General features: G+C 35.1%; 1 protein-coding gene across 1 annotated transcript; it reads right to left on the reverse strand.

The window, feature by feature from the left end:
- Nucleotides 1-261: 261 nt before the first annotated feature.
- On the reverse strand, nt 262-18,626 carry LOC122589089 (SAL1 phosphatase). The gene is made up of 8 exons (XM_043761331.1): nt 18,295-18,626; nt 18,022-18,097; nt 8,808-8,881; nt 8,517-8,722; nt 1,911-2,118; nt 1,319-1,417; nt 867-1,020; nt 262-770 (listed from the first exon to the last, which is right to left on the reverse strand). The coding sequence occupies exons 1-8, from the start codon at nt 18,592-18,594 to the stop codon at nt 604-606; spliced, it is 1,284 nt and encodes a 427-aa protein (XP_043617266.1). The 5' UTR covers nt 18,595-18,626; the 3' UTR covers nt 262-603.
- Nucleotides 18,627-20,899: the final 2,273 nt, after the last annotated feature.

Raw genomic sequence — 20,899 nt, forward strand, 5'->3', positions numbered from 1 at the left:
TGGAGATAATATTTTTGTCGTTTGTTTAAAAATACAGAACACTAAAAACAAATAAATAAAAGCATAGCAGAGTCCTATTATGACGCAAACTAAGCGTACAATTAGATGGATGAGAAGTGCCTTCAAGCTTAGTTGCCAAAGGCTTATAACAAAACATCTAGATAGTGTTTGCACTGTGTATCGGTAACAAATATAACATAATCTAATGTACTGTTATATTTTCTCAAAGATATACGATAATGTAACTAAACTGTCTGAAGATTGTTCCAAAATCCAAAGATAGATGATCAGTTGAACCTACAGTTCCATGTTTGCTGCAACAGGTAAACATAAAAGATATGTTTTCGATATAATGACTACAGCCACATGTATTGTAACTTTTATTGACAAATAAAAACTTAAACTTCATATCAACTCATACCAAGAACTCTACTGTGATGAAATAGAAGCAACAATTGGCTTTAGAAACTCATAATGCACAAAACCATAACCAGAAAAACAGAAGCATTCTTACCTTAAAGAAACAATAGGCTTTAGAAACTCATAATGCACAAAGCCATAACCAGAAAAACAGGAGCATTCCCACCTTTAAAAGAGATCTTGTTAGAGTGATGGCAAAGCTTGTTCATTGAGAGAATCTTGAACTGCCTTCAAGAGAGCAGGCATCAGTTTCTGGTTTGTAACAATAATGCCTGTGTCCAGATCCAGATATCTTCCTTTTGAAAAGTCTAAAGGCTTTCCACCGGCATCTGATGCAACACCCCCAGCTTCTGCGATATTGTTAAGGATCATTAACATATAACACATTTCCTTGCTTAATTACAACAAATAATGCTGATTAAAACGTACAATAACAATATGTGTACCTGCAATAACGATGTATCCAGCAGCATGGTCCCAAATCTTCTCACGGTATCCTTTATTTGGAAACCGTAAATATATTGCCCCATCTCCTCGTGACAACGCACCATATTTTGCCTGGCTGTCGATTCTAACAGGTGGCGCTTTAACCCCCAATTTCTGCAAAAGTAATTACAAAATATAATCATTTCATCGTCCTTGGAGAATATGCTATTTTATTACAACAATAATAGCTTCGGTCTAGTTTAACTCAAGTAAAATAATATAGCTATATAGACAAAAAATTCCTTTGACCATTGTATCCATTTTTGTCCTAGCTTATTTCAAACCCCAAAAATAAACAAATAAATGCCTTCAATGAGCACTAACAAGGATACACTAATTATTTCATATAATTAAGTATCTTTGCTCAGCATTAAGATGAGAAAACTAATATTTTCATATTTAAAGAGTATACCTTAGCTATAGAGCCCGATAAACTATGGGACGAATGTGCAGCTTCATATGATTCAAAAAATGAAGCTTCTTCAGAATTTTCCGTGTCGCTAACATGCACCTGAGATGCAAGCAACTTACTCGTCAATCAATCACTATAAATGAGCTTCTTTTTTTTTTCAAAAACCAACAAATTATTCAGGTCAAACAAAATTGGCTATCAAATAGAGACAGAAACTTTGAAAAAAGCTTTTGTCGTAGTGGGAGTACTAGGTCAAAAAGGTGTGACTTTACCACTGACATCAACATATACGGGGGGGTCTGGATTTGTGTTTTGAAACCTATCTAATTTCTGTGACTTGAAGTTCCACTAATTAGTTTGTTTAAATAAACTGAATCTGCTTATGTAACTTGAGATGATTATACAGTGGTTAAATAATCAGTTAGGGATAATAAGTTTCATAGAAGCTGCAACAGAACTACTTATCTAGATGCTAAACTTAATGGATCATTCAACCTGAGTTAGAAAAATTTTGCTTTCCATTTCACTAAGGGTCTCTCATTTTCACAAAAAGAAAAAACGAAATACTATATTCGGTACTAAATTTCAGTACCTTCACGGGTGGTGAGCCATTTAGAGACTCCATGTATGTTCCACAACCCAATTGTGCAGAAAACAAACATCCTACTTTATCAGCAGCATTTTGATGTTGGCTCCTAATGGATTCTAGTGGGAGATTTGGACATGCAAGGACACCTAATACAACTTTCCCTTCATCTAGCAGACCTAATGCTATTGCATATTGGTCACCCCTTAGAAAACTGCATCCAAAAACGGTGAAAATGTTACATATTTGAAAGATTACATAAAAAACAACCAAATTTGGATTCAGATGTGTAAAAATTCTCCATCATAAAAACTGCAATAATTTCCATTCAGGGATGTTCCATATAGATTGATACAACATTTCAGAGTTTATTTGAACATTCTGACATAATTACAGACCATTCATCTATGTTGCACTGAAGATTATCATGTTTTCTGATTTATTGAAAAGGGTAGTTTTAGCCAGTACAGGTTTGCTAAAACCCTTGCAATTTTGCAGGGCAAGGAAGTGTACCCTTTGTCCGATGAAAGTTATGAGGTTATTGTAAAAAGGCATCAATCCTTGCGAAGGCATAAAAAACGACAGTTGTGCTTCATAAACTCGTTGTGTGATACATAAGCGGCGTTTTGTGACCCAAGTTACCGATTTTCGATAAAAGCCTTTTTTTTCAAAAACCCATCAAAATGTTTTAAGACTGTTTCTGTTTGAAAGTGGAACATATGGAAGTATCCAATAAAAATACCTTCAAGCAAGACAATAGAATTGCAAGCCTTATGGTGAATTGAAACTTTTTCATGCTATCTTTCCTTTATTTGGGTATTACACAAATGTCTAAAATGCCTTCTACAATAACAACAGAATGAACATGTATGCCTACATCAATATTAAATATATATATTGCTAGCAGATCTAAGAGAAAGAAAATACTTTTAACTTTTGATATTAGCCATTGAAAGTAAATAACAAAGTAATCCTAGCCATCTATATATAAAGTCAAACTATATATATCTAAACATGGTAAGTCTTCAAATTTATTATATATACTACACCTTGTGCAATTTAGATCAATACAAAAAGAAACGCGGCCAAAAGTTATGATTACAAACTCTTGAGAAAAAAAGTTAAACACATTTTTGATGTATGCACGCAAAATTATGATTGTTAAAAATATAATTTTGCTGTACATCCTAATTCTCAAATATTTTTCCATTATTAACAACTAAGTTACTCCTATTAGTTCTCTAAATAACTTAAGGCCATATGGGATATGGGCATATTGGGTTCCATTATTATTTGTTTTTTAAATAAGATTATTTGCATTAGCATTATTATTGTTAGCATTATATATTTTTATTTTTATTTTTATACATTGCTGATAGAATTAAAAGAAAAATAGTTTTTTTTTTATTTTTAATCTTGACCACTACAAATCTATATCTATCTATACTATATTAATAAACAAACTACCCTCCCTTTTTTCAACTCTCTACCTTTAAAATAACTAAAATATCTTTAATTTTCAACACATTCATAACTCACACACTAAATCTACCCAATATATCCCTAAAATATTAAAAACGGTAGTTTGATAGGATCCGTTTGATCCAATGTACCGAATTGGTACCCACATAACCCCCAGCAGGGATAGTGTGAAGGTAATTCAACCACTTAAATTCAATTCTGCCTTTGGCAAGATTTGAACCCAGGTTCCTCCTAGAAAGTGGCAGCTGGTGGCCAACTCTTCTACGAAGAGTTGGTTTATCCCTAAAATATTTACACCTATATTTATCCAAACTATCTATCTACTTTATTAATTAATTTACCACCTAATATCTCTATAATATTCTCAATAAAATTACTTACAAAAGATACATCCTTTAACCATAAGATAACTACACTATCATTTACGTCAATTACTTTTAGATTAATAACCACATCGTTACCAACACCGCCACTAGCACCACCCGTTGCCGCCGCATTGTGCGGGTACCCATCTCGTAAAATAAAAAAGAATCCTAGCCATAAAAATACAGAGTCAAGCTAAAACTATTAGTCTATTATAAACATGGTAATTTGTCAATGATGTAAATATATACCGAAAAGACTCGAATCGGAACATATACTACTTTAACAATAGAAATACAAAAAATGGAACCTCCATAACCCCTTCAAAAGAAAAATTCAAACAAATTTAATTTATGTATATATGGAAACATATATAAATTCTCAAATGCATATTTGGCACACAACCATACCTGGTAAATCTATTTTATTTTATATAAGTATGAACACAAATTTTAATTATTGTGAGGCTCTCTAAAAAGAAAATATACCTAATAATGATTGATATCTTTAAAATGGGTAAAGATTTATTCTATGTCACTATATATGGCACGAACCGTATCTTCTCATTTTAATGCATCATATTTTTCAACCAATAAGATGAAGAATGAAATGTATTTTTACATTCATATTTCTACATATGACTTTACATTCAATTTCTAATGGACAGATGAATAACTTTATATAAAACAAAAATCAAAATAAATATTAGTATAATTATAATAAAATTATAATAGGTTCTGACTGGCGGGTTACAAATATCCGACCCGAGCCCGGCGTGTTATCAAAATCGAGTTGGAAAACTCAACCTAGACCTTCCGATCCCTCCTATCAACCTAAAACCCTTACCAATTGAAAAAAGAAAAACAAGGGTTGCCAGCTAAATAGCTTGGTTGGTCCATTGATTTCAGGTTATATGGGTCGGTGGGTTGACTGGTTAAATTGTTCGGCATACTCTATGTCATAGGGGTCGGCGAGTTGATTTCAGATCAATGAGTCGTGCATTGTTGGATTAAATGAGTTTGTGGTCGACCTATTTACAAAAATTATATACATTTAAAAATTATATATATATATATTGATTATTGCTAGTAGAGCTTAGAGAAGAAAAAACTTTTAACTTTTGATCATAGCCATTCAAATTAAATAACAAAGTAATCCTAGCCAATTACATATAAAGTCAAACTATATACATCTAAACATGGTAAGTCTTCAAATCTATTAAATATAGTACACCTTGTGGAATTCAAATCAATACAAAAAAAAAAGAAAAACTATCTAGAGAATCCAGAGAAGTACGGGAGAATTGTTGGGAAGATAAACTATCTAACAATTACTCATCATGATATTGCATATCTTGCAAGTGTTATGAGCAGGTGTATGTCAAATCCCAGAACCTCACATTGGGATGCGGTTACTCACATTTTGAAGTATTTAAAGAGTGCACCTGGTCATGGTATCTTATACCAAAATCATGGCCACCATACTATGTTCACGGATGCAGACTATGATGGAGATCCTACCAATAGGCAATCTACTATCGGTTATTGTGTATTTTTTGGATGAAATCTGGTGTCTTGGAAGAGCAAGAAACAAAGTGTTGTATCTCGTTCAAGTGCAGAATCAGAATATAGGGCCATGGCTCAAACTACTTGCGAACTCATATTGCTGCACAATCTACTTGGTGAAATTGGGTTTTCTCAAATAAACCAATGAACTTGTGGTGTGACAATGAGGCTGCTATTCATATTGCAAACAATCCGGTTTTCATGTAAGAACTTAACACATAGAAGTAGATTGCCATTTTACTCGAGAGAAGCTAGAAGATGCAACAATCACAACTCTTCATGTTAGAACAGAAGGTCAATTAGCTGACGTCTTCACCAAATCACTGCCTGGAAGTCGGATTACCTTTATATGTTGCAAGTTGGGCATGATCAATATCTATGCTACAGCTTGAGGGGGAGTGTTAAAGTGTATTATAATTGTTAACCCAAATTAAGTTAACAGGCCTACAGTTATTAAGCCCATCAGGTTTATGTTAGGGTTGAAGTTTATCTCTATATATACTCTTGTATACCTCATATACCTAACAAGATAATACAATTATTCTACTGATGTTCTGTTATGTATCTAACTTCACTAACGAATAAAAATTTCAAAGAGAAAATGGGATTTAAAATAAAAGCAGTAACTTGCCACTCCTTTGGAAAAAAAAAACTGATTTGCTTTTTTCAATGTTATACACATATCAGCCTTGCATTCGCATCTTATAAAAATCAGATTTCTATGCTCATTTACATAATCTACCACTTTAGCCTCCAGAAGTCCTTTAAGGTGACAAAAAAAATCTCGTTTCTTTTTACCATTCTTATTGACAAACCTACTTTTCCTAGCTAAAAATTCATTAACTTATTGCCAAATTTTGATGAAATGCAAATGCTTCTTCTTCATTAACAAAACATTGACTCACAAATGGTGTATCAAAAACGTATTTTATGTTTTCAGAATTCTCATTGTGACTTGCTAAGATATCTTCGGTTGGTAAATCATTTAAAGCAAATAAATGCACTTTTCTCATTTCCAAAATAAATAAAATAAAAACAAACGGGTCGTGATATTTACACCGAGACAATCGGCTTACGAAAATTTAGTGTAAGTTGACTTTTATACCCTTCGCATATCTTTAAACATTATATACAAAACTATTCCTGTTGGTTACCTTATTACTCCTATTTCTTTTGTAAGTTTTTTTTCTCCCTCAATACCTATCACTTTCTTCCTTATATATATACATATATTATATATATATATATCCCTATATAAGTCACATGCCCTTTGCTTTTGGTTTTTTTTTTTTATTTTTAACCTTTTAAAAAATATATATACCCATTATGACTTTTCCATTCTAACAACACATCTGCATCTTCTATGGATCAACAAACAAAAATTTTTTTGCCTAAAAATTATTGCCCCTAAAATTCAGTAAAGTGTATCATGGTTCAAGCCAAAAACCCTACCCTTAAAACCAAAGATCTTGGAGGTTAAAACGCAGATATTGAATTTCAAGACAAGATTGTGATTATGATTGAACATGGATGTATAAGTTTTATTTGTATAGAGGATATGAATGGGGCATTGGGACTTGCCTTTTTTTTTCTTTTCAAAGGTGAATTTCGTTGAAGACTTCGTGTCGCGATTCGACAGCGGGAGGTCAAGAGGTCTAGCATACGTTGTCTTAACCGGGGTCCGCGCTAGAGAACTCCCTCGAAGTAGAATTGCCTATTTCAAATACCCGATTGGAGGAAAACCCCCTACTAATCAGTCTGAATGCACGACGATTAATAGGGGTAAACCCTGCCCCCTCAGACTTGAACCTGGGTATACCCAAGTCAAGCCCTCATAAAGGTACTTAATTCTTATGTCCTTCCCAAGTCTTTAACACAAGACCTCATGTAAAAAGATGATCTTTTAACCATTGAGCTAAAGCTCAAGGAGGGGCATTGGGGCATGCTAGCTACAAACAAATAGGTGAAAAGAAATTTCTGGATTTTTTAGAATTCTTTTCTATTTCATGGTTCTTATCTCTTAGAAAATAGAGTTGAGGTGATGTTGGAAAAGAGAAAATAAAGTTGTAAAATTAGGGGGTAAACTAGAGAAAAGGCCAACGGGCATAGATGGTTTTGACTTTTGAATAATAGGGAAGTAAATTTCTACAAGGAATAATTAAGATTAAAGATATTGAGGGTATAATGGTCAAATCATATCAAATTCATGTATGCCAATAAAAAACAAATTTGTAAAAATCAGCTCCCAAAAACAAACTAATAGTAGAAACAAGAGATAAAAAATTGTATAGTAAAAGAGAAGGATGGAAATTTGAGTGGGACAAATTTTGTGGAAGTGTAATTTGTAAATATCAACTAGTAAAGAAAATATAAGTTCCCGTAACTTATAACAAAAAAATTTGGGTGTAGTTATTCTTACAATATAGTGTGCATAAATAATTGCTAAATCTAAGAAAGAATAAATTAGTAACCAGAAGAAAAGAGAGAAATATAATAAGTACCAATTATGTATTATATAAGGAATAGTAAAAAGATTAATTAATTACACTCATATGCAAAGATCATTAGTTTCTAAATGGTTTATAATAGATCAAAAAGTGCCAAGTAAAGATAGGGTTTTTGGTAGGTACACTATTAATAGAGATAAAAATCGGCTAGATTTTATCAGAAACGAAAGGGATAGAGCCCCGATCCGAGAGGGGCAACGTCTCCAAATTACAAGAATAGGAAAATCAATAGTATTTTGAAATCTCCATGCTAATGAAATACCAGTCTCCTATTTATACTATTTAAATACTAGAATTAAGGCAGATTCTACTCCTTAATTCCCAGCAGGAGTATTAATTAAGTTGGTTGCATACAATCATTTAAATTGATTGCATAAAATCATCCAGCCAGTTTCCAAAGGTAGAAATTAGACTGTCTCATGGTGGACCTTTATCAAATGTATCAGGTTTGATCCCTTTGATTTTGCAGGTTAGTTGGGATTCTATCAGATTTTGCACATATACGTCTACAAAATGTCAAAATATATTAGTTTGTATATGACAGTCATTTGTATTTTCACTACTCACAAGAAGTTAACCCACTACGCAACCAACCCGACTTACTCATTTTGTCACCTCTAGTGATGTACGAATGAAGGCCCAAAACATAAGAAATATAGGAAAAACATAATATAGTGTTATCTTACCGGACTTACCCTTTAGTGCCATCAATAGGATCCAAAACCCAATGCTGGCCATTAGGTCCTCCTTCGGATGTACCACAATCAATTATGGTGAGCACTTGGGCTTCAGACATCGGTAGTACATTGTAAGTTCCATCATTAGCAATTGTATCATTAACTAGTTTGGTGATACGTTGAAGAGTTTCTTGGGATTCTTCTTTACGGAGATCTCCAGAGTCCTAGAAGTGATGAGCATGATTAGATTAATATTAACTAAATTAAAAAGAGAAATAGATGAGAATAACAAATAAGGCTGGAAAGTACTTCCTCGGCCACTAATGAGAACGCCTGGGCAGGAAGTTCCTTCTGGAGAACAAAGCTCACAAGAACTTGGGACCCTGAGAATAATATGAAATGGCTTAGGGTCAGAGAAGGACATGTTGATCAATTAATGTATAAACTAAACATATAATGAATTAGGGATGTCTACCTGATCATCCAAAAGACGTAGAGGGAAGACGACATGACTCGGTTGAGGGTCGGTTCCCGTTTAGGGTATGCACTAAGGATGGGGTTATGAGAAGAGAGGGAGACGGAGTTTAGGTGTTCTTATCTTATGAATAAATCTCCCTAATGATCTCTCTATCTATATATAGCACACCCAAGGGGAAACCCTATTTAATAAGTAAGGGTAATTACATCCATCAAATAATTAAATATTAATTATTTAGGGGTAATCAAGTCATTGATCATTATAATTACATAAATGATTATAAGGGCAACATATATAAATATATAGTAAGTAAGTAAGTAACTGCTCAGTGCCACCTTCCGCGGGTTTTGAGCCCCAATACCTCCAAGGTGTATGGGGGAGGTTAAGATGTAGGCAGACCTTACCTCTACCTAAGTAGAGAGGCTGGTTTCTACCTAAATGGTAGAAAAGGCCCTCCAACCTTTGCATGGAATGAGGATCGAACCCATGATCTCTGTCTCCAGAGGCAAGGGTGTTTACCACAGATCCAACCATGCTGCTTATTACATATATATAAATAAATAAATATAAATACATTTAAATTTATTTATTTATTCTAACAGGACGGTTATAGTTCAAGACTCTATTTTATTTATCCGTGCGTAGACCCACCCCACCCTACCCTATCACGGTATTTCCAGCATTGTAGAGTCATTACGTATTGACTTGTTAGGAAGAGTCATGTTGATGCGTAAAACACGCAATAACTCAAGCACAGCGGAAATTAAACAAAATGGAATCAGATATTTTGGTATTTTCTGGATTTTATGAAATAAACAACAAAACAGGACGATAAATAAAAGGATTGATAAAAGAATCCACCACCAAGATTCGTAAAAGCCAAGCCACCGGAATCAAGGATAAAGAAAACACTCCAACCCACCACTATGTTTGATAAAGGTCTAGCCACCACAAACACAGATAAAGGAATCGAAGATTTTGGATCTCACCACTATAATTGATAAAGGACGAACCACCACAATTATTGATAAAGGGATCACTCCAAACCACCAAGATCAAAGATCTATAAAGGTAAATGAAGATTTTGGATAAGAAATAGAGGCTCCTCTATTAATTTCATTCAATTCAACATAACTTGAGTTCTTACAAGGAAAATGAGCCCCTACTTATAGATAACTACCTACCTAGGAATCATCGAAATTATAATAAAAATAAGAGAAAATTTCATTAGATCACCCTGTGGTTTGCTGTATTATCATTTTTTCCCCTGTCATTTTTTTTTATTATTACTTCACCTTGTGGTGACTTTTTGCTTCATTACATGCCCCTCTCTTTAACGGACGTTAGGGTGGCTCCGTTAAGGTCCTCATGTGCATACCACGTGAGGATATTTTTGTCATTTCTCACCTAACTTTATCCTTATAACATGTTTTACCCATCCATTTCAAAATTAAAAGATCAAAACCCTTTTCTCCTAGATTCCTTTCTTCCTTACCACATAAAATTAGGGTTTTACCAATAAAACAACAAAATATCCTCTTCCAAATTAAGATCTCATTATTATCCCTTTTTTTTTCCCAAAATTCATAACATACATATACAAAAAAAAATATATATATTACATCCAAAGATCATTTCCTCCATTAAACACACAAACTACTATTAATCTGATATATTATACAAAAATTAAAACATAAAAAAAGCAAACAAACGTCGATCACTTTAAACATCAACCATCAAATCCAAAAATGCAAAATTGGGTGTATGGCATAGAAAATCCACCTAATATTTTATAATTTTTTTTGTATGTTAAGTTTTGTATTATGGATGGTGGAATTTCATTCCCAAACAGCAAGCATAAGACACAACAAACTTACTGTCGCCGCTCCACATTCTTTCCCGACTTCTTTTTCCGACATCACCACCCCTCCTCCGTGGTCGTTGCCCAAACCAAAAGAAGCTTGGTTGTACCGCCACTGCCACCGCCGACAAAAGAAACTTGGTTGTACCGCCATCGCCAACAACTGATTTTCATGTGATTCACAAAGTTTCAAATCGATCGGAATGGATATAATGATTGGTCTGTGTTTGGCATTTTTAAATAAATCTTCGATTTATATTTATGATGATGATTTTAATTGCTACTTGTGGTGGTAGATTTAATGGTGGAAAGCTTTCTTGAAAGTAGGTGTGATATTGTTTTGTATGATGCACACACTTGGAAATGATTGCAGTTATATTGGTAATGCTTATTTTTTAATATCAGTAAAGGTAATCAAAATTGATACATAGATGAAAATACATAGATGGTGATTCTGTATGCTTAAATCTATTCATATGTATGTGTATTGTTTTGATGAAAATCTGGGCTGTTGTTGATGAAGATGAAAGTTTTGATCTTTTAATTTTGAAATGGGCGGATAAAACATGTTATAAGGATAAAGTTAGGTGAGAAATGACAGAAATACCCTCACATGGTATGCACATGAGGACTTTAACGGAGCCACCCTAACGTACGTTAAAAAGAGGGGCATGTAATGAAGCAAAAAGTCACCACAAGGTGAAGTAATAATAAAAAAAACGACAACCACTAAGTGATCTAATGAAATTTTCTCTAAAAATAATAAGGAAATAAAACAAATAAAATGCTGGCACATGGTGGAGACAACCACTAACAAAATGGACCAATAGAAAGAGCACACATAAAGCTTCTAGAAATATTCCTTTTGCAGCCGAGCCCACAAACCGTTAGGAATAACGTTGTCACATGCCACTCCTTTTGTCTTTATCACAGTTGTCATCCACCTTCTCTTATTGGGTCCACCAGGCACGTGATTTCAGAACCATTCTATTATTTGGAAACTGGAATATAAATCTGGGGCATTCATCTGGAGTGCTTCAGTACCACTGGAGTGCTTCAGTGGACTTTACTGGCGCGTTACGGCTTATTGTCACTGGAACTCCCTTCCATGGGAGAAGTGTTATCACGGGCAACTGGACTGGTTTAGTGAAGACTTGTCTAAAATGAGCCACTGCGGGTAGAATCAACATGGCTTGTTCAGATGGCATCACCAGTTCACTTTCCTTCAGTTCATTTATATTCTCCAGTTCACTAGTGCCTACAAGTTCATTGAGCCTTGCCATTTCCGCATTAACCTCCTCCTCTGAAAAAGGACTTGTCCTCAAGTCCTCGAGGTACTCATCCTCCAGGTACGGCATCAGATCACCCACATTAAAAGTACTTGAAACTGCCATATCCCCATGTAACTCAACTTTATAAGCGTTTTCACCTAATTTCTCCAAAATTTTGAAGGGTCTTTCCGCTCTTGGCATCAACTTGTTTTTCCGTCTTGATGGAAATCTTTCTTTTCTCAGACGCACCCAAACAAGATCACCTGGAGAAAAACTGGCTGTTTTCTGGACTTGTTTGCTCTTGCCTTGTATTCTTCATTAGTCTTTTCAATTTTAGCCTTCACCTGTTGATGAATTTTCTTAATTTCTTTCGCTCTGGCCTCAGCTTCAATACTTGCCTTAGGTTCAATCGAAAATGGGATCAGATCAATGGGAGTTAAAGGATTGACTCCATAACAAATTTCGAATGGTGATTTCTTAGTAGAATAATTAGGAGCTCTGTTGAAACCAAATTCTGCATGAGCTAGTTTCAGATCCCAATCTATTAAAGTTTTCTTCACCAATGTTCTTAACAGCATACCAATGGTTCTTTTAGTAACTTCAGTTTGTCCATCAGTTTGAGGATGACGAGACGTACTGAACATCAATCTGGTACCCATCAGTCTCCATAGTGTCTTCCAGAAACAACTTAAAAACTTGACATCTCTATCTAAAACAATTGCTTTTGGAATCCCATGTAAACGAATAATTTCTTTGAAAAATAAGTTTGCCAGTGCTGAAGCATCATTTGTAGTATTGCAAGGAACAAAACGGGCCATTTTCGAAAATCGATCAACAACCACCATTATAGAATCTTTTCCCCTTTGGGTTCTGGGCAGTGCAACGATGAAATCCATACTAAGATCTTCCCATGGCTGACTTGGAACTGGAAGAGGAGTATACAATCCTTTGTGAAAAGTAGCCTTTGCCTGATGACAAGTTGGGCAACGACCGATAATATTCTGAACGTCCTTCAGCAAACTTGGCCAGTAAAAGTGTTCAGTCAGAATCTCTCCAGTTTTGTTAATGCCAAAATGACCAGCTAAACCTCCTCCATGTGCTTCCCTTATCAATAAATCTCTAATAGAACCCCTTGGGATACACAACTTTCCATTTTTAAACAAGAAACCATCTTGAACAAGAAATGGTCCTTTCTGGTTAGCTTCAGTGAGACGATCAGAAAAGTCTGGATCAGCAGCATATAATTCTTTTATGAAAGAAAATCCAAGAACTCTTGCTTCCAAAATTGACAACAATGAACATCTTCTAGATAGTGCATCATCAACAACATTAGCTACTCTAGCTTTGTGTTTAGAAACAAAAGAATAAGACTGCAAATATTCTACCCATTTTGCATGTCTAGCATTAAGCTTGTGTTGACTGTTAATGTACTTCAGTGCTTCATGGTCACAAAATAAAACAAACTGTTTTGGCTTCAAATAATGTGACCAGTGATTGATAGCACGAATAATTGCATAAAACTCTTTGTCATAGGTGTTATATTTTAGTTTGGAGCCATTAAGCTTTTCACTAAAATAAGCAAATGGACGCCTTGCTTGCACCAAAACTGCACCAACACCTACTCCACTAGCGTCACATTCTAACTCGAACAACTGATCAAAATCTGGCAAAGATAGAACCGGAGCTGAACTAAGCTTCTCCTTCAGTGATTCGAATGCTAGTTGGGCTGACTTAGACCAGTCAAATATACCTCTCTTCAGACAATCAGTGATAGGAGCCACAACTGTAGAGAAATTCTTAATAAACCTTCTATAAAATGATGCCAGTCCATGAAAACTTCTTACTTCAGTGATAATAGTAGGAACTGGCCATGATCTGATGGCTTCCACTTTAGAAGGATCCATGAAAATACCTTCTTTTGATACCACATAACCAAGAAATATTACACTTTCCACCATGAAATCACATTTTTCTAATTTGCCATACAACTGGTGTTTTCTCAGTAATTCAAACACACTTCTTAAATGATTAACATGTTCAGCTTCAGATTTTGAACATACCAGAATGTCATCAAAATAAACAACAAAATTTCCAATAAGTGGCCTGAGAACTTCATTCATTAACCTCATAAAAGTACTGGGAGCATTAGATAAACCAAAAGGCATTACTAACCATTCATAAAGGCCTCCTTTGATTTTAAAAGCAGTCTTCCATTCATCTCCATCTCTCATTCGAATCTGGTGATAGCCACTTCTGAGATCAACTTTAGAAAATACACTGGAACCATGTAATTCATCAAGCATATCATCCAATCTGGGAATGGGATATCTATACTTAATTGTTTTATTATTTATGGCCCTGCTATCAACACACATTCTCATCAAACCATCTTTCTTGGGAACCAGAAGAGATGGGACTGAACAAGGACTCATACTTGCTCTCACATACCCTTTAACAACCAACTCATCCACTTGCCTTTGCAACTCCTTTGCTTGAGTTGGTGAACATCTGTAAGCAGCTTTATTTAGGAGGACTGAACCAGGAACCAGGTCAATCTAGTGTTCAATACCTCTTACTGGCGGTAAACCTTCAGGTAGGTCTTCAAGAAAGACATCAGTGAATTCTTTCAGTAGAGACTTCAGAAGACTGGGGACTCCAGTGAACTCCTTGTCTTCAGTACGCTCAAGCACCAATAACATCATGACTCAAGTACCTCCAGTGAGTTCTTCAACTTCAGTTTGTGACATAAATAAAGACTTACTGGGTTGGTCCTCTTTATTAACTTTTAATAACTCATTGGGTTTCAGAGAAGTCAAAGTGATTTTCTTACCACTTACAAATAATGAATAAGAATTCATGCGACCATTATGAAACACATAATTATCAAACCATGGTCTACCCAACAAAATATGACAAGCATCCATAGGAAAATCACAAACAACTTTATCTTGATAAATAGATCCAATGGAAAAAGGAATAGTAACTGGTCGATTAACTTTTACCTGAGATCCTTTACTAAGCCATTGCAACTTGTAAGGACGGGGATGCTTAACTATAGGCAATTCCAGTTTTTCCACCATATAAGTTGAAGCAACATTAGCACAACTCCTACCGTCAATGAGCAGACTACACACCTTGCCTTTAACAGTACATCTGGAATGGAAAATATTTTCTCTCTGGGCAGTGTCAGCTACAACTTCATCAGTATGCATTACCCTTCTTACCACTAACATCTCTCCAACATCTGCACCTATGCACCTCTCTTCAGTTTTATCTTCATCATACACCGGTTCGTCTTCTTCAGTGTCAACATCTGGTAAGCTTTCAATCTCTCTAGCAGTGAGTGCTCGTTGGTTAGGACACTGTGCCTGGAAGTGACCAAAACCATGACACTTAAAACAATTTTTTCCAACTGGCTCCTTGAATCCTCCAGTTTCCTTTTCTTTGCCTCTGAAGGATTGTTGACCAGTTGTACTAGGCTTCAGAACTAGTTGACTAGAACGGGAAGAAGTCTTAGTAAAAGGCTTGTACTGGACCTTCTTCAGTTGCTTCTCAATCTGGAGAGCCAATTTGCAAGCACCTTCATATGTCCATATGGGCTGCAATTCTATCTTCTCAGTAATAGATGCATTCAACCCACCAAGGAATCTGGCAATAGTATGTTCTTCAGCTTCTTTCACACCAGTTCGAGTCTTCAGTTGCTCGAATTCCCTGATATACTCCACAACTTCTTTTGAGCCTTGCTTCAGATTGTTCATCTGAAGATATTGATCTTGCTTGTACGACTGAGGAACAAATCTCTTCTGCATTCCTTCAGCTTGGACCAGGTCTTGATTCTGCTTTTCCCTTTATAATTTCTTTCATCTTTCATATTATCATACCAGGATGAAGCATACTTTTTCAACCTAATAATGGCAACTTTAAAACTTTTCTTATCATCATAATCTTTTATTTCCATTATTCTATCCATCACCTGAACCCATTCAAAGAACTCTCTTGGGTTAGAAGAACCAATGAAATCTGGTGGATCTATCTTGATATCTTTCGTGTCATCATCCTTATGCCTCCTATGCCTTCTTCTAGATTGATTAGATTCATCAGAATCACTAGAAGATCTGGGGTGTCATTAGATCTCTCACTAGGACCTTGAGACTCATCATCTCTTTCACCTACAACACGTTCTCTATTCAACCTTAAACCACCATCTTCTAATAGGTTAATAACTCTACCAAGTGTTTCTTGTAGATCTTCAATCTGCCTATCCCTCCTAGCATTATGAGCTTCTTCTAGAGTCATATTTCTTCTATAAGCCATTTATATTCAACAAAATAACACCAACAATAACAGATTTAGACAAACAAACCACAATCCCAACAGATCTAATCTGACCCAACAAACAAGATAACACAATCCACTGATAAAAAGATTAAGAAACCTTTTTCAAACTTGGCTTTGATACAAAATTTGATGCGTAAACACGCAATAACTCAAGCACCGCGGAAATTAAACAAAATGGAATCAGATATTTTGGTATTTGTTAGATTTTATGAAATAAACAACAAAATAGGAAGATAAATAAAAGGATAGATAAAAGAATCCACCACCAAGATTCGTAAAGGCCAAGCCACCAGAATCAAGGATAAAGGAAACACTCCAACCCACCACTATGTTTGATAAAGGTCTAGCCACCACAAACACAGATAAAGGAATCGAAGATTTTGGATCTCACCACTATAATTGATAAAGGACGAACCACCACAATTATAGATAAAGGGATCACTCCAAACCACCAAGATCAAAGATCTATAAAGGTAAATGAAGATTTTGGATAAGAAATAGAGGTTGCTCTATTAATTTCATTCAATTCAACATAACATAACTTGAGTTCTTAGAAGGAAAATGAGCCCCTATTTATAGATAACTACCTGCCTAGGAATCATCGAAATTATAATAAAAATAATAAGGAAATAAAACAAATAAAAGGCTGGCACATGGTGGGGACAACCACTAACAGAATGGACCAATAGAAAGAGCACACATAAAGCTTCTAGAAATATTCTTTTTGCAGCCGGGCCCACAAACCGTTAGGAATAACGTTGTCACACGCCACTCCTTTTGTCTTTATCACAGCTGTCATCCACCTTCTCTTATTGGGTCCACCAGACACGTGACTTCAGAACCATTCTATTATTTGGAAACTGGAATATAAATCTGGAGCATTCATCTGGAGTGCTTCTGTACCACTGGAGTGCTTCAGTGGACTTTACTGGCGCGTCACGGCTTATTGTCACTGGAACTCCCGTCCACCGGAGAAGTGTTATCACTGGCGACTGGACTGGTTCAGTGAAGACTTGTCTAAAATGAGCCACTGCTGGTAGAATCAACATGGCTTGTTGAGATGGCATCACCAGTTCACTTTCCTTCTGTTCATTTCTATTCTCCAGTTCACTTCTCCAGTTCACTGGTGCCTACCAGTTCATTGAGCCTTGCCATTTCCGCATCACATGTCCAACAATGTTTTCTACTTAACTTACTGATAGTGGTAATTATAGATAAAAAGGGATCTTAATTATTTCAAGTCATATACTAGCTTTGTGTTTTTTTGTTTTTTTTTTTTCGAGTCCGGTTCATATATCAATAGTTTGTTGTAATGTTGGCAACTACCAAAGACATGAATTTTGTTGTAAGTTCAAAATTAGAATGACAATAGTATTTGACATGCTAAACAGCCAGGTCCAGGGTTCGATGTGTTGTGTGAAATAGTAATTGGCATGCTAATTATGAAGCAGAACTAAAATATATACATACATATAATATATATATATATATGGAGGATGAGAGCAGCCAAGCGGAAGTAATCTGATTTGATTAGATAAAGTGAAATGAAGAAACAAAAAGAGGAAAAATACTAACCATAATCAGCGACCGTGACAGGGCTTTTATCTGATTTCGATTGGACATCTGATTGTAACAATCCTTTTTGTACCTTCTACATAAAACATAAACAGCAACAAAGTTTCCAGTTACCAACCAACCAAACAATGATAATAATCATACATTTATATTATATTACATATATATATATATAATATTATCTCTGAGTTTTGAAAACACATAGTTGTTGATAATCAATCAATCAAGATTATTATTATTCTTATTATAGCAATTCTAATTGAGAGAGAGTGCCTGGCAAAGACGAGCAGCAAGAGAAACAGCTTTCTTAGCAGCAATCAGTTGTTGCTGTTTATCATAACCATAAGAAAAAGACATAGCTGCTGAACAACAAGAAAAAGTGGCGGCAGCTGTTGCAACTGAATATGAATTTGATTTTAGTTTTATCGAGTTGTTATTATTATCGAGGAGTATGTGGACGGAGTAGTGATTTGATGATGATTTTATACAAAAGGGCGAAGAGGGGTGGTGGTTTTTTATTATTATTGATGGTAATCGACCGACTACTGCTGTTGTTACACCCCACCACGCCATTTCCCCACTCGACTCTTAAATATATCAATCCCTTTCTTCACCCGCTCCACCTTATCCATCAATGATCAACAACAACAACCAATCCATGCGCGGGGACGGGAAAGGTAAGCTGTAGACAGTCTTACCTCTACACAAAGATAGAGAGACAGCTTCCATAGGGACCTCCAGCCACAAAGGAGTGCAAGACAGAAAATGAAAAATGTTTAGAAAATCATACCTGTCTGCCAAAAATCTGAAAGGAAGAAAATACCTGTCTGCTGGGTCTGGCTACTATGCGGGTCAATCATACGCCCTACCGATATCTTAGAAACATGTTTGACAATACAAATACAAAATACGAAAGCAACCATATTGGGCATATTAAACAACATAAAAGTAGCAAACTAATACGTAACTCGAACAAATAGTGAGAAACATCCAAGACAAACATATATATAAATAAGAAATGACAAAACCAGAAAGGAGCCCGATTGGGCCAAGACAGTAACGACTTCTAAACAACCTATGAAAAAATGGAACTTGGGCCGCCTTCAATGATAAAACTAATAAATGTGTTTGAACTTTTGATCGTTTAAGAAAGATTTTTGTCTTAAAAGTGTGTAAAAAATCAAAGACCCTAACCAATAAGTTGGATGCAATGTGGTAAGATCTTCTTGAGAAGTTCAAGCATGATACGAATAATCAAAATCCGAATAGTGGTACGGGTTGTGGGCATAAAAAGGTTATATGACCCAAAAGAAAAATAAATGGAGAAAAAAATCAAGAAGTAACCCTTAGTAGATAATATGAACGGAATACGATGCCGCAAAATCCAAATGGTGGTAAAAGGTGTGGCCTGGATGAATCGTCGTCGCACTAGTTTTTTTTGAAGTGTGCAAAAACCAAAAAGGTAACCCGTAATAGAATACCCGAACAGGGTGTGATATGGCCAAGACCTCAATATATTAGTTGACAATTCAAGCGGATGTAATGTTGCAAAATCCAAGTAGTGGTGCATGATTCCTAAACCTATACCTCTTACATTAACAGTTTCATTGGTATATAATGTCCATTTTTCTACAACCTCGTTAAAAATCTTAACTTCTAAATCAGGTTATTAGTGAAATCCGCTAAAAAATCAGCTAGAACTTGAGACTTAATAGCATTTCTAGGTTCATATTTTATATTAATGCATTTAATTTTACTGAACATTTAGCTATCTTTCTTATTTTTGATTTCCTAAGTAAATTTTTAAAAGGAAAGTTCGTTTTAATATGAATAGGGTGTGTTTCAAAATAATGTGTGAGTTTTGTTGATGCCATAATCAAAGCCAAGATTAATTTTTCTAGGTGAGAATATCTAGTTTCAGCATCTAGTAAACTTTTACTAACATAATAAAGAGGGTGTTGCTGACCTTTGTGCTCTTTAATGAGCACCGTGCTTACTGCACTTGAAGATACTGATAAATAAAGGTATAGTATCTCTCCATCTTCCGACTTCATTAACAATGGAGGAGTAGACAAATAAGTCTTTAATGCTTGAAATGTTTGTTCTTGTTTTCTCCTCACTCGAATTTCTTATTCTTTTTAGCATATCACAAAATTCATTGCAATCTGACAGAAGATCCTGAAAAAACCTATTCAAACCTACTAGCCTACTCATAAGTGATTTATTTAAAGTTTTTCCCCTATGTTCTTTGGCCATTTATAATGCTAAATGCGTTTAAATGAGTGAACCGTTGGTACTTAATTAGACCATATATTATCGCAAGACGGAAGATGCGAACGAGAGTAAGTATCATCTAACTCAACATAGATGCCAAAGGACTTTACAAGACACAAAACTGTGAAACGGAAGCAAAACACAAAAAATCAGATGATTTGGAGAATTAAGCGCCGCTCATGGCTTCCCACCAACGCTAAGTATAATTTGTCCAGAAATAGTTGAAGTTTAGTGAAAATACTTGTACATGATTTTGAAATGTAACACCCATCATTTAAAAACAAGGATTTCCAAAAAATTTTGCCAAACGCGTCAAAGAAAGCGGAACACTCAAAGCTAGCTAAACCTGAGGGAACAACACGTTTCACCAAACAAGTATTGGCTAACGAATTAGCTAAGTAAGATAACACAAGGTTATAAAACATTTGTCTAATTAAAACTTAGTAAAAGTTGTATTTCATCATTAAGGCACATATCATCACAAATCAACTCATATAGCAATAGACATCGTTCATATAGGATCGTTCATTTTAGTAGTGCCTAATCATCTTTTCATCATCACATATAACATCATTTCAGGTGTGACTTAGGTCACGCATATCAT

This window comes from Erigeron canadensis, chromosome 2, assembly GCF_010389155.1.
Source record: "Erigeron canadensis isolate Cc75 chromosome 2, C_canadensis_v1, whole genome shotgun sequence".
NCBI classification, from domain to species: Eukaryota; Viridiplantae; Streptophyta; class Magnoliopsida; order Asterales; family Asteraceae; genus Erigeron; species Erigeron canadensis.

Excerpts from the sequence above, each read along its gene's own strand:
- LOC122589089 (XM_043761331.1), bottom strand. The coding sequence starts at position 18,594 with ATGGCGTGGTGGGGTGTAACAACAGCAGTAGTCGGTCGATTACCATCA. Across the intron at positions 8,723-8,807 it reads TCTCATTAGTGGCCGAGGAA|GACTCTGGAGATCTCCGTAA; the intron begins GTACTTTCCAGC and ends CATCACTTCTAG. Across the intron at positions 1,021-1,318 it reads TATCGGGCTCTATAGCTAAG|AAATTGGGGGTTAAAGCGCC; the intron begins GTATACTCTTTA and ends TTACTTTTGCAG.